The sequence below is a fragment of the Salvelinus fontinalis genome, chromosome 2 (genome assembly GCF_029448725.1).
Source record: "Salvelinus fontinalis isolate EN_2023a chromosome 2, ASM2944872v1, whole genome shotgun sequence".
NCBI lineage: Eukaryota > Metazoa > Chordata > Actinopteri > Salmoniformes > Salmonidae > Salvelinus > Salvelinus fontinalis.
Window position 1 is genome coordinate 28,516,913 of NC_074666.1, and position 15,726 is coordinate 28,532,638.

The following is a 15,726-nucleotide window of genomic DNA, read 5'->3' on the forward strand; positions in this document are numbered from 1 at the left end:
TGTTACCCGCCACGGCTGAGGGTGACGCATTGTGACAGCTGCCACTCCAGTTGGGGTGGGGGATTGGAGGCCCATGAGTGGGTTTGAGAAAGAGAAACCGAGATGTGCGTGGTGTTGTTTGTGTGAGTGTGTGTGGGGATGTGCACATATAGTACGTGAGTCTGCATGCGTACGTGTGTGCATATGTAATTGTGTGTGTAAGTGGGAGAGTGTGTGTGTGTACTGGGTGGGATGGTGGGCTGTTGGCAGGACATGGCCATAATCTACTAAATGTCTCTGGAAACTGAGCTGATTGGCACCACAGCCTGAATTTCCATCCAGTGCATTGTAGGGGCAGAAGAGGACATGTGTGCAAGAAAAGCTGAGTGGGGAGATGTTACAAGATAAGAAAAACAAGACCTTATGCACTATAGTACACTTATAAGAGAGGTATTGTGAAATAAATGCTTGAAGCTCCTCAGAGAACCATAGATTTGAACCAGTACATAAATATAATGAGTACAATTTCAAGCAAACAAACCATTTGAATGATTTTCAACATTAAAATGTGACTAGTTGTCCCCATTATGTCTCCCGAGTCATTTGATATGGCCCCTGCTGTTCCAGAAAAACACAACAAAGCCTTCCGAGGCAGCGTCTTTCTGGACCTGTTACTTCCATGGCTCTCACACCATGTGTAGTGCATTTGCTTCTCCCATAATCTGCCTCTTCTCGATTCAGTTCATAAAGCTCTGTGTCTGTTGAATTCACAGTAGCTTTGAAGATCTTCAATCCTGGGCCCGATTACAATTAAACTCTTTCATCATGTTCCGCTAGCGTCATCTCTCGCTGACATAACTTCTCTAAAATGTTACACTCACTGGAAACCTTGATTATAGTACTCGCAGCATTAGAATGAGTTACACACAAAAAATCTGTCTATCAAGAAAAAGATGACAGAAATGAGCTATTCAAGCAGAACATCACTGATGCTTAGTCATTGGTTCAACAGGCTGACTAGTCTCTTGTTAATTTGACTCAGTGGCTTGCTGCTTGGTGAACTGGTTTCTATCACAAGGCCATGTTACTTGTGTATCCAGTTAACTGGTCTCTGTTACTGGTCCAGCTCGCTAACTGAGCTTGACTCAAAAGCCTTCCTCTAGGAATTTAAATGGATGTGAAACACAAACATAGCAAAACAGCTGCTCAGGCATTACCCAATTTTTATGACAGACTGCACCGATCATATATTCCCCATGTTGCCTCGTGTCTATTGTCCTGATTCCTCTTGGTCTTCCATTCCTGGCGTAAACCCCCTCTGGAGGTATCCTTCATAGCAGTTTAGTCAGGAAGCAGCCAGAGAGCTGCATGAGCCTTGTCACTGAGGTAGAGGGAATCACAGTGTAATTGGGCCAGATATAGCACCATTCCCCCCTGAGCACTGTGGATGCAGGAGGGGAAGGGGAGATTTGTCATGGAGGCTCCCTCAGACAGCTGACTCTAATCTTCAGCCCAGCCCCAGGAATGATGTCATCTGCTGCGCTCCATCTTACCTCTGACACACCATGACATCTCCACCGTCTACCAGTCTGTTTAAGACCTTAAAGTGACAGTCTCTCATCGCACACGGGCCAAGATACAACGAGAGATACACAACTGGGCCCTTATTCTTCATATGTATGCAGTGCAGGTTGTAGGCCATGGGAGAATATGCATGTCTCCTTGCGAAACTTGGGAGTTAATTGTCATGTCTTGTAATTGTCATGTAATTGTCATGTAATTACTGTCATTTGGCATCAAATGAAATTGGCTTTCCCTTGACTTTTGAAAGGTGTAAATGTGAGAAAAAATAAAAGAGAAAAAAAGGGTCTGCTATTGTCTAAGAGAGAAGATAATGTGAAAAGCATGATCCTGGAAACATTAATGTCATGCTCTCTAGAGAAGTATTAAGCTGGAAAAGACTGAAAAATGAAGAACCGGAAATTTACATTTGAAAGGTTCTCTTTTTATCACTAGTTCAACTGGTCCCTGGATACTCCTAATGTTTAAAAAAAATCAGGAATAGATCCAAATGTAGGCGTAATGAAAAATGTAAGGCCTAAGTGTATTGTGTTGCACATGTCACAACAATGGCGCTGGAGTGTAGGACTTTTGCTCAGGGTTTAATTATCTAGGGCCTGGTTTATTCTAAAAGAGCCTCTGATTATTTATTGATAGTTATCGCAGGCCTAGACTGCACCTTGAGGGTGAGATCAGAGCCCTTCCGAAGCTGACTGGGATGCATAAGGAAGTTGAATAGCCGGTCACTTTGGAATAAAGAACAGATGATTCTGATTTTGAGGACATAACCCTGGCTTTGATGTACCGCTATGCAGCCACAGCTTTTGGAGCTGGCCTGAGCCAACATTTTTCATATGCCACAGATGAAGAATGAGAATTACCGGGTTCGTTTTCTTTTACAGTGGCTGCCATGAGAGAGGGGTCAAGTTTCCCTGAGGTGGGAACCAAGGGGCTTTCCATAGTGGTCGCTGTTATAGTGTTGAGAACATCCTATTCAGATGTTTATTCAAATGATGTGAGGTGGTAACTAAACTCCTAAATCTCTGTGTGACCCACAGTGTCAAAGTCTTGAGTTATATCAGACAGAAGCAGTGTGCAGGGAATAACCTTTTTTTAAACTGAAAATAGAAATCAGTCATAGAGTTGTCAGTCACATGAAATGTAAAGGAGTCAGTTGTCCCATAAAATAGTGTGATCCTGTGTGTTAGATAGAAACGTATATCTACCGGATCTGCATTTTTTGGTTTATCCACTTCCCTGTTCTTGACTTGTTTACTCTCTTGATGTGAATGTACTGGGCGTTTTGGTTAGAAGAAGCATATTTATCGTTCGCTCTCCAGACAACACATTTGATCGCAGGCTTTGGAGTTCCAACAAAGCATATGCTTTCGATTTTTTATCTAATTGCAAACATAGGCGCTGTCTAGATCATAAGCCAAGCTTTCCTTTTGTTTCCAGAAGCCTCTGCTTTCATGGTATACATCCAATCTTAGATCATTTTTATTTTTTATGAACTGACCTCATTGAAAGCTTGAATTTCTTAAAAGGGGCCCAATCAGCAAACTACTTTCGACATTACTAGTCTGTAGAGCAGTTCTGTTTTAGAAATACTTTTACTCTCTTCTCTTATTTCACTTGTGTAGGGGTATAGATGAGAATGAACTAGCTTTGTTTAGCTTTTTATGAGATTCCTGTGTGGAGCTGTGGAGATGATTAAAGTTGACCTTTGCTTCTTCAGAGAGTAGCTGTTTTTTCAGTTATTGGTCAGTCTCTGCTTCTTCAAAACACTGAACCATCTGCGCCTCCACATGGATCAGATCCTCTACCTGTTGCCATAGCGATGTCCCTAAGGTAGTCACCTTGGCCTTTGGGGGCCATAGAGTGAGGCATGATGGGACGTAGTGATGATGTGTGTTACGTAGGGTAATGAGTGCGCCCCCTGCTCCCTGTGCATACACAGCTAAAACTAAGGCTAATTTAACACCAATTCCTGCTTTTAGGGAGCTGAGGAGAGAGGGTATTAAGTCAATGCTCTTTCAGAAAGCTCACAGTGTAAGATCAAGCTTGCAGAGTTCCAACAAACTGTCCAAAAATCCTGGATATATTTTTTAAAACATTTAAATCAAATTGCTTGGAGAAGCCTTAGAACACGCACCGCGATTATAAATGGTAGGCTACAGTTCACTATTTTGGAACAATGTAATTTTGAATAATAGTCCATTACGATCTGAAATTTGAAAATGACTGCAGTAGTTGTGTTCACTTATATATCATTAAGATAAATGAGAGCAATCATAATCAGAGAAAAGTGTTGCTGCTAATGGGATTTCTAGCTGGATGTGAAATTCCTCTTTTTAAACCATCCATCTCAGTCCTGGCCAAAGGATCGGTTGTTGTGGAAAGTATTTCATGTGTTAGGGTTTCACAAGTCACTGTTGACTTTAACCATCAATCGATGAAATCAGAAGGGCACTATGAAAAGGTCAGTGCTGTTGCTGTCAGATCCATCATAGACAGGGAGCACATTGAGGAAAACTAGGCACGCCCCAATCTACTGTCGTTTGTCTTGGTTTATGAGCAACAATAGAGTGTGGAAGCAAAACATCTTCCTAACTAGCCTTCCTCCCAGTCTTTGATGTCTCAGCAAACTCTCTATTGATGCTCTAAAACAAATAGATGTGCTAACATGGATATTGCTAGTCGCTCTCAATTTGAAAATGTCCAACACCTCTCCACAGGTCCTTACAAGTATTAATGTTGTCTTCCTTTCTCATTACATCTGAGATAGAACTGTAAGCAAACACTCAGTGGGCATTCCACCTTTCATTCTATGAATCTACATCTCAGAGTTGTTTAGAAAACAGTTTTACTGAAATACAAAAAAAAAACGACATGGTGCTAAGAGCCATGATTTGCTTTGTATATCATTGATATGAGTAAAACTTCTTAAGTTGAAGTTTCTGTTGATGTTATCATAATATACTGGAGTCCCTCTTGGAACAGTAATGCAAAGTGTTAGATATCCCTGTAGAGTAGATGATCGCGTGTACTTGGAGAAGATATTTGAGATATGTTTACTCAGACCTCAGAGTAACTCAGACAAGAATAACTATGAGATAATTGTGAAAATATGCTTCATCATGAATTTCCTTGTGTGTTCTGTGTGCTGGAAAACCAGCCATGTCAGGTTTCCTGGCTTCTCAGGCTGTATGATAGGGAGTGGCTTGTATACCACCCACACAGTTAGACAATCAATATTAAGTGGTATTTCTGCATCCAGAGACCTGGTACAGACTGCTGTGGGAATACACGTTGAGCTGCTTTTACAGTGTCTCTTGTGTGGTAAGTACTTTGTCCTTTAAAAGACCATTTGTTTTATTAGAAATAGAAAACATCAAGAAAAGTAGAGAAGGCCAATGAGATAAACAAAACATATCTATCACGCCCACCCAACAAGCACAACCAAGTACATATACACACCACCAAACTATGTAATATGTCCTAAGTTCTACTCCATGTATTCCTTATACCAGTTTGGGAGCAGCTCCATCTTGTCCAGTGTATAAGGGTCTGATAAGGTTTGTCCCACTGCTATCTCATTGCACCATTTGCACCGATTCATAAATGCTCCTGACATCTATTGGATTGTAGGGGGCTGTTTAGTCCCAGGGCTGTCAATCTTGTACAGAATGGATGGTGCGACTTTACAGGGAGCAAGTTAAGATGCCATTTTTCTCATTTAAACATCCATCACTTTAACATAAATAAAAGATAAGGATATAGTTAGGACCACAGTCCTGGGAGGCTGTGATTTGTCTATGGAAATTAGTGGAGTCTTGGTTCAATGAACCTCCTGCCGGGTGGGGGACTGCATGACACTTTTATGTTTCCTATCATAGACAACGCTTGAGTTCAAATATCAAATGACAAACACTCTGCAGCACAGTAGTTGAGGAGGAGTGAGGACACATGTTTGAAGAACCCACATATCGGTGGATAGCAGTGTGTTTTTGGGGTGGTTTACTATCCTTGTGGCGACCAGAATTTTTTATTTTATTGAACCTTTATTTAACTCAATCGGATATCCCTGAAATACTCACAAGGATAGTAAAAGAAGGAAAATTCGGACAAGTGGGGACATTTTGCAATGTCCCCACAGGGAAAAAGGCTATTTTAGGCTTAGGGTTTAGGTTTAGGGTTGGGATTAGAATTAGGGTTAGGTTTGGGGCTAGGGTTTAGGTTAGGGTTAGAGGTTATGGAAAATATGATTTTTCATGGGAATCAATCTTTTGGTCTCCATAAGGATAGTAAAACAAATGTGTTTGTGTGTGTGTGTGAGATGAAATATTGTAGGTGTTCTAGACTGAGGTAGTACCAAGTTATATACGTGTACCATAAAGCTACACAAATCTGAAGGCTTTTTTATGTTTGTCTCACCTGTTATACTGAAGATGAACTGCAGTATGTTTACAGGATGTGATGTGGTGAAGCATGGCGCTACAATTATGCTGTATATACAGTAGGATGGGGGTTGTCCCCATATTTGAGTTGTCCCATGGAAAAAGAGTTCGGAGAGTGTATAGTCCATCTGGAGGTATAATATATGGCATTTAGCAGATGCTTTTATCCAAAGCTACTTACAGTTATGCAAGCATACATTTTATATAAGGGTTGTCCCGGGAATCAAACTCACAACCCTGGCGTTACAAGCACAATGCTCTAGCAATGCTCTACTAAATTAGCTACAAAGTCCCACAGTACACTAAATATCACATCTGCGTGTTGGAGAGGGAGTGAATAGACGCTAAAGCACTTCAGTTCCAGTGTTAGAATGCTGGCAGGCTTCTCTCTACTGGAAGAAAAGCGATATGTGAGGCTACACCATTCAAGTAATATGCAATTTCCATCCCTACATTGCGCCAAGATTTCTGTAGGAAAAGAAAAGAAAGAAAGATCTAACTTTGTCCCTAGAGAACACAACCCGAGTCAAAGGTTCTTGTGTGTACCTAAATTCTGCCTACTTAAAGAAAATATTTTGTTGAATTTTTCATTTGAGGGATTTCATCATGTTTGGAAGTATGCAGCATTTTCTGTGCACAGAAAATAATAGGTTAAGTAAACATGTTGCCATTACGTTCTACTTTTCACGCCACGATTTATGTTTTAATTGCATTCTGAAACTGTTTTGATCCCATTCTATTTGATCCCACTCTACGTGAATCAGTTTGGACAAGAATGAAAAATGACATCCCCTCTCAACCATTGTAAACCTTGTAAAATCCCTATTTTAGTATGACCTTGAGAATAAAGGATCTTTGAAAGCTGTATTCAGCAGTATCAAATTTTTGTTTTCAGTAGTTTTCAAATGAATCCCTTCTGGTTTCTATTGAAGGCTTGTATATTATCTCTGTAGTTTCCTTCGAGCTAAATCAAATAATCCCAGTTTGCAGGAAGAGCCTTCGAGGCATCGTCTCTTCTGTCACTCTGCAGCACCCGAGTTCGGGTTTCAGTGAACAGTGGTAGAGAGTTACCCAGAACAAGTCTTTTGGGGTCTCTCCAACTCACTATTTCTGTCAAAAACGCTGCCTCACCAACGGTAAACAATTACAATGCCTATGCATCATCTTTAAACATGGGTTACAGCTTTGATCTGTGCTCTGTGTGTAATTACAGCTATGCCCGTTAAACTGGGGATTTGGGCAAAACTAGTCATTCCCTGGTCCCTGTCAAGCTCAGACAACCAACCCAATACATAAATGAAGTCACATGGAACCGAAGTAAATGTTGACTTTTCAATTTACACTTGACTGCTGTCAAAATGAAAAAAGACACATCTGAGGGCTTTTCATTATTGCTACCTTGCTGGAGTGTTTATAGCCATACAGAACCTTGTTGTGGAAATATTGAGCACATGTCTCTCCCGGATGTGCTTGAAAGACAACACTCATAACCCACAATTAAATGTCTGTTCAAACACAGGCACCCTCTTAGGCGCCCTCTATGCACCTACAGCCATCTCAGCAGCCATGGGGACCCTCACAGATCCTGCTGACAGGTTCAGCGGGAGAAATAAAAAATGTGTCTCCCTTAATTTATTTCAAAGCTCTGCTTTGGTTCTGATCTCTAGTAGTGAGCCTGTGTTCGCATTCTGATGTGAGGCAGGGAGACGGTGGTGGCGGCGGAGCTGATCTCCCCCCTCTTCCCCCTTCCTGGTCTGGGACTCCCAGCTCCCATGGTGCAGCTGACACCCGGGATTTAAAGGTCGTCCTTAATATCATTGGCGGAGCTGAGTGTGCTGTAATCTCGCAACAGCGCTGAAATCTCCCCTCCAGACCCTCAGCTTAATTTGGCAGCAGGCTGGTCAACTGTGCCTGATCTGATGGGACAGCCTTAGGCCTTAGCCACTCTCCATTGAAGCCCTAAAATAACTGCTTCCAGTCCTAACCCAAATCTTTAGCATCTTAATATCTTACTGACCGTAAACACGGCCAAAACCAAGCTTCTCCCTAAAGATAGAGTGAGCCCAAAATGTTCTCAACATTTCACAAGCATATAATTATAATTATAATCTGCATAACATACCACAGTTTCTTACTTTTCCAGATTTTCATATGTTTTTCTATATGGACAGAGTAGCTAGCTGCCAATGTTTCCAGTGTCCCCTGTGTGTCTGTATGATGTGGGTCAGAGTAGCTGTGTCCTTGTCTCAGAATGCTGAATCCCACTCCAGTTTCTGTCAGGGTGACTGCCTGGCGTAGTCCTTGGAACACAGTTGTCAGTGCTCATCTGGGAGTTGACTTTACAACGACCCATTCTATCCACTAAGCCTATCACTCATCAAGGCTTTTTAAAGGTGCTTTGCACTGTTTGCTTGCTTTGTTTTCTCTGTGCCTTTCCTGGCCGTTTGTCCCAAGGTTTTAAAGCGGTGGGTCAGTGAAGGTCCTGTCACCACTGGAACAGATTAACTGTGTTTCTGTCAGATGGGGTAGAGCTCAAACATCTCAGATGGTGTTTGGGGCAAAGATGCCACTAGTAGTTACAGGAAATAATACAGAAGCTGTGGCCTAAACATTATGGGCATGTGGTCCTGTATACAGGAGAGTTATGTAATACCCCTAAATTAATATGTAATAAAACATTGTTTATTGAGGAATTTTTGACATTTTTGCAAATGTATAATAATTACATTACAGATGGACCTTGTATGCCACATGTTGATTCATGCATGCATGAGTACATGTTCTTGCTCAGTGAACACTTGTACAGGACCTTGTACAGGTGCCTGTTTAAGCATTTTATAGAAGCATGCTACAGAGCACATTGAGAATTCAAAATGGATTGCATGATTATTTGTTTTTGGATGGTGTTATTTGATCTAAGTACACACAGAAGATCCATTTTTGGACGTATCGTGTTTGCTTCTAAAGATTACGTGCATTGGTGTATATGTGGTGATGTGGTATTGGCTGCACTCAGAGGAACATCCATACAAACTGAAATGACAGTTAAGCTTGGAGATATCTCAGTATGTTGTTTGTTGGCTAAATGAGGATAAACCACAGAGAATGTCAATCGTATAACAAACTGTCTTGCTTCATAACCTCACCCACAGTCTTACAATGAGTAAACAAGTCTCCCTTCAGATTGGCTTACAGTTAAACAAGCAGCACAATATCCGTGCTGTTGCAGTTGCATACAAGTACTGTATGATAGCCTGCTAGATGATGCATGCTTGTCTGGGACTTTTTGTCCTCGGAGCGAAGACAGAAACCATGATTCAAGAGGAAACATGTTGGAGTTAATTAGAGGTGCTAAAGGAAAAAACCTAGAACGGCACACCATTTATTTTACAGTCATGACAGAAGCCTCCCTCGGAGCAACACACTTAAGCATATAGAGCATATTCTTGGCAAATTAATTATGTGCTAATGCCAGTTGCTTCCATCCCCCAGTGGTAAGGAGCCAACCATGCTATGATTCAAACAGAAGGGTATTTTTTTAAATAATTTGTGTCCTTATCTTGTGGTAGCTATACAGTAGGGAGAGTGGGGAAGAGGTCATAATTTCATTGAGTCTGTGAAGGAAGAAACCACATGGAAAAAGTGGTGAGGAAGTTGGGTCCAAAAAACTGATTTCACCAAGTTGTTGTGGTAGAGGTTTCAATGATGCTTCTATCTAAACCAAAGTAGATAATTTTAAGATTGTGTTATCCATCAGTTGGGGTCTCTATAAGCTTCAATATGAGGTCCTAAACCTAGCATGAAAGTGCATCCTTGTAGCTGTGTGGCCTAATATACCGTAAAACAATTAAACCCAGTCTCAAATAGACGCCTGTCACTTTTAATAGCTGGGCAATGGCACACATTTCAGCAAATAAACATCTCTTTCAAATAAACGCTGCGTCTAAATTAATTGGTTATGACGTTACTATGAAATGCCATTAATTGTTGACGAGGTTTAATCTTTGATTTGTTACATAAAAAATTCAGTAATGACTCAACAAAAATGATTGCGATCATCCGTTTTTATTGCCAGTAAGACACTGCTAGCCATTGGTTGCTAACAGCAGAGAACTGCTAGCTACAGTACCTGGCGATCACAAAAACAGATAACTTCAGGAGTACAGAACCCTAGAAATTGACAGATCGCTCTCTAGTGGTGAAAGTGACAACGGGCAAAAATGCTCAGTCAGAGGAGAGTAATAATTATTGTCATGGAAAAGTAGGATTTTTTTTTCAAAATAGAGACATACTAAGACAAAAGAAGAAGTGACACAGTGTGTAAATGATAATTCATTAGTGAAATTGATTCAACAATTAACTATGCAAATGTGATTGTGTTGATCTGCGTTCGGGAAATAAAGATAGACATGGTTTTTAAAAGGTAGTGGTAATATTTTATTCAGTGCAGACATTTGTAGGTAGCTTAACTCAGGGTAAGTTGTGCCAAAAGAGCAAATTCTTTTGGACAAGCTTTGTTTTCAAAACTGTAATATTTACATGAATTCTGATTATTTCAAGGGATACACAACATCCTGAAATATATTTGGATATTTTTTTCTCTCGCCAAATAATGCTATATTTCCCTTGACGGAGTGATGCTGAATGTAAAACAATGGCTCAGTTTACCCTACCCTTTCCTAACTCATTTTTTATCTTCAGTGCCATATATTAACGAAGGGTCCCATCTCAGTCATATAAACATACATTTACATTCTGATACAATACAAATGCTATTTTCAGTTTCACTAACCAAAGGTGTTTCTGTCTTTTTTGTACTCTTGCATTAGCTCACTCAATGGAATTGAACAAGCTATAATAGTAGAATTAAAATAATTCTCAGATCTGGACTATGCACTATTTGATCCACATTCTTTGCATATAAAGAAACATTTGTCCTGATAATTTGAGATGGTAAAATACCAATAGTTTAGTAATGTTACAGATAACGGAGAAGAGGTGTTTTTATAAACTTAAACCATTGATCTATTGGATGAGAAGGGAACATTTTGTCTACAGGCTGTCAGGCAAGACGTGTCCCCAGTCCCTAAACTAATCTTTTCATCTCAAGATGACCTCAATATTTTTTTGGTACACTACAATACAGTTAGGGACAAACGACTACATTTTCCTAGTACCCCCAAAATGGAAGAGTTTGAGTATTGTCCTTGATTTTTTTTTTAATGACTATTACTATTTTTCCAGACTCTGTTTCATTGCACGAGTGCAGTAGCTTTGTTGAAGGTGAATGATAGAGACCGGTGTTGTTGCAAGACAGAGATATCTTTCCAACATCTCAGAGCCCCATAAGTTGTGAAACGTGACCCCTAGTTCACTTGAAAACAGAAGTCAGTTTTAGCAGCTGTGGAAGAGATGGGACTGCTGATGACCTCGTCCCCACACCCTGCTTCATATCCTGTGTTAAATGATGTTTTCCCAGTTCAAAGGTTGGCCTTGACAGTCCTTGAACCAACTAATTGTTTCCTCATTGCAATGGTGAACAACAGTATACAGTGTTTGCAACAATAGCAGACTACTGCAATGCATGTTATATAATTCCCTTATCCTTCCTCAGTGATGCTGTGATTTCCTTTCCTAGAATCTAACAAAGTGTTTCTCTGATGGGCAGCAGAGTGGGCCATATTTGGAGGCCTTGTTGGATAGAGTTGTCTGTCTCTCTGCCCTGCTTCTCGCGGGCACGGTGGCATGCTCACACTGTGCATGATGACTCGGTCGGAGCCTGGCACCTCTCCCAGGCCTATGCATCTTAATAGTTGTGACATCATTCAAGGCAGCAGGGCTCACTTCCACTCACCGCCTCAACCTTCCACTAACAGAGTGTTAAGGATCCATTCTGTAAACTAAAACACAATTTGTTTTTCGGGTTAAGTGCTGTAAGCTATTGATTGCTCCTGTTTTTAACGCATCCGTTCTCACTTCATGAGTGCTCTAAACCTAATAAGACAGTCCCACATGTTCGATGACAGAATTCCAATTGAACCTTATTTAAAAGTTGATCTATCAAGTGGTTCTATTTGTGGAATACAGGACAACTATAGGATGTCTGAAACAGTTGGTTTCTGAGAAACATGCTGAGTCTACTTCGTGGTCAATGCAATCAGAAAAGACTAATGAATTGTCTAGGGTTTTTCTTCCCTTGCTCCATCAAACCATTCAAGGTTAGCTTGTCACTTTTATTTAAAGCCAACATTAGTTTGCTGGGGCCTCTCTCGGCTGATGGAGAGGTCTCAATTGGTAGTAGTAGTGAAAGAGAGTAACAGAAATTACCCTGCATGATAGAGCATGAAATGTGAAGGAGACAGACAGGTAATGTAATCAGCTAAGGTCAAGGCTTGTAGATTGATAAGGCTAGGTTCCACGTTTAATCCCTGCATGGGCCAATAGTCAATGAGATTGTCTTCTCACTATACCTCTCAAGCTCCATACCTTAATGAATCAGTTTCCATTATAATGTTTCTGCCAATATATTCAGGGTCTCATTAGTACATTGGCGTCAATGTAAGCCCCTTTTAAGCTTTGCCTGTAAAACAAAATAACTCATTCTCCTTTTGTTCTATCTGGCTACGCCATAAGAATGATTTGCTAATCCAAAATGTTTGTAATGAACCCAGTTTGGTTTGTCCTCTGTCTTCTAATTGCATCCTTGAAGAATGGAAAACTAAATGTGGGAAAGAAAGAGAGAAATCGGGTTCACAGGCCTCCCATTCTGTGTTGTTGAGCAGTTGGTGATTTGAGCCAGTGGTGTGGTGGGATACCTCTGCTGGAGCAGCGCCACATGCCCCATTCTCACCGGCCCACCGCCATTGTGACTGGGCTCCACTGAGAGGGGCTTTGATTCTCCTGGAGAGGGACCTTATTAGTCAAACACTCTCCTACATGGCAACTCATTCATGACTCTTAATGAGGGGGGAATCTGGACCAGCTAATAAGGTGGCCGTTCCTTTAGTGCCTTGTGAGGAGGAGAATGGAGCAGATGGAGAAAAAAGCGGAGGTTTCTGGAGGTGAAAATACCCACGGAGCAGGTCTGAAAAGAATCAAACGGGGCAGGGCGGGGCACCGGCTTTCACTGGCATGGAAACCGCCCCCCTTGTATCTATGGGCTGAGAGAATTATCCAGAACCCGATCCATATTCACACTCCTTGGTCTTTTCTGTCCCAACTTAGACTAGAGAGTTCCAATTGCGCCCCGTTTCTGTGACTTAAGTCCTTGGGAAGCAGAGCTGACAGGAGCAACACAGGGAGACAGAGACTTCCCCTTTCCCCTGGCCTCCTCAGCTCCCCTCAGTGGGTATTGATTTGAAGGAAAGCCCCTCAGAGATAAGAGCTGCAGGCCACTGTGCCACCCAGTCTCTAATTACAGGGCATGCCGAAAGAGAAAGCTAAGCCCCTGGCATTTGCAGCTCGCCATAATTGCTTCTGGCATAACTTGCCTTGCCAAATGTTTGGTACATTTATTCAGCAAAAAGGAAAGAACAAAAACCTCTTTAAGCTTTGGCGAGGAGGGGTAGAGAGTCAGGGGGGGAAGGTGGGTAAAATGTGATTACCACACATAAAAATGTTGGACTGTGCAGTGTGTACACCTTCCTCTCTCCACATGTATGATTTCAGCAGTGTTTTGAAAGCACCACATTCCCCTGGGATCAGATTACTATCACAGCCATGTCTTAGTAAGAGGAGAGCCCACTCAAGGGCTTTTCATCATCCATTTTCATCATCCATTTCCTTCCTCGTGAACAGATATACGCAGCGCACACAAGAAGAATGTATAAAGAGCCTTGTATTTATGTGGTGCTCAAACTACAACCCGAGCGGACATTACCAGTGTGCAGTTAAAAGATGAAAACCTGTTGTAAGCATCAACAGGTTTATACCTGTATCTACATTATGGGTTAGAAAAGTGTTTTCTCAGCACAAGTGGTTAGATGATATCTTATGAGGCATGGACAGCAACCTTTGTGTAGTTTTCTGAATTATCTATCAAATAATTGCATCCATCAGTGTGCGGTGATATAGCCACATATATAGATTTATAGAGATCTCTTCATGAATGAAAAATCAAGCCGTACATTAATTCTGAGTGTCTGTAATTATTATTTATGTTCCAATGCTGTTTCCTGTCTCTCATCACAGCCACTTCCAATGGGACCCTGGAGGGTCTGGAGAACAGGGAAGGCGGGGTCTGCAACACCCTCTCTATGAAGATCGTCATGAAAGTGGGCCAGGGTAAGTAAGCGCCTATGTGCACTGGCTGGAACACCAGAAAAACAGTAAAAGGCAGTCACAATAGAGCCAGGCAGGATATAACTATGGATGAGTGATAATGAAAGCTTTGTACGGGGAATGCCATTACGAGGAGCATTTCATTAACTATTGTTCATATAGTCAGACAACCAGGCATTGGTTTTTACAGTGGGATACTCCACTCCGCTAATCACAGTGTGTGGAGAGTCGTCTAGTGACTTCATCTCTCATAAAATAAGGGCCTCAGACATCACATTTCACTCCATTCTTTACTTTTCTTTTTGAGAAGGGAAAGATGAAAAAAAAGAAAAGCTCTTGTGTAAATACAGACAGAGACACACTGAACACTTTCTCACACATACCAAAAGAACTCACTCACACAATGAGAAAATGAAAGCTGTGGAAAATATTCAGGACATTCTCGGAGACCATGTTACAGGCTACCTGTTGTCCTATTACTTAGACAGCCTGTCGGTCTAACATGAATGAGATTGCTTTGCCTGAAGAGTCCAGGTTTCTCACACACTGTCACTCTCTTTAACCTATTTAAACCTCGTCTCTCACACAGTGTTACAAACTCAAATAAGTGTTGACATTGTTATCCAAATGAGGCAGCAGTCTCCGAGTGCTCCTTAACAGAATGTCAATGCATTGAGATAAGTGGGGCAAGAGTTCCCAGGCATTCTACATTGATGTGATGTGGGCTGTCTAATCTGCCATGGCATGCCCCCACTAGCTTTTAGAAATAACACTGTGCAACATGTATACGCATTTGTCTCAATACATTACCACACTGACAGTGGATTACGAGGCCAACACAAACCATTTCAGCAGAAATCAATGTGATGAAGGAATAAAGACATATACTGCATGCACTATCAGCCGTGTAAAACAGATGAGACCAATTGGGAAAAAACGGAGGTCTCCATATAGATACCATCAATCATCACGTGCACTCTCCCTCTCCTTAACCCCTCACTGGTATATTGGCCCACTCATCTGGGTCTGGCGTCAAGCTAGGAGTGTCAAGGTCGGTCTAAAACCCTGCCCTGGTCCCCGTCACATCCAAAACAAACAAACCACAAAGAGAGGGTCGGCCGATAAGACTCTGATTCTACACATATGGGCTGTTACCGCATAGGCTGGGGATTATTTTTATAGCTGACTTGAGATAATAATTATCATCATTGGCTTGACATTCCTTTTGTCTTTCTCAAGACTTGTTTGCATAAGGCTGTGTTTAATACACGGTAACCACTATGATAGGAGCTAGGAAACAGTCAAAAGATTAGATAGGCTATGTCATTAACATTGCTTTCTTGTGCAGGCTGTTACGGTTGGAATGCAACAGTTTATTTCTTTATGATTTGGAGCAATGACGTTACTGACGCTAGGTCATAGTACATTCAGCTGTGTGTTTGCTGAA

At 41.4% G+C, this 15,726-nt stretch overlaps 1 protein-coding gene across 1 annotated transcript in view; it reads left to right on the forward strand.

The window, feature by feature from the left end:
- The window catches only part of LOC129815686 (ephrin-B1-like), a 78,580-nt gene that overhangs the window by 41,926 nt on the left and 20,928 nt on the right, over positions 1 to 15,726 (forward strand). Inside the window, exon 3 of the mRNA XM_055869713.1 lies at positions 14,190 to 14,282. Coding sequence (XP_055725688.1) covers positions 14,190 to 14,282 — 93 coding nt within the window. The remainder of the gene's footprint in view (positions 1 to 14,189; positions 14,283 to 15,726) is intronic.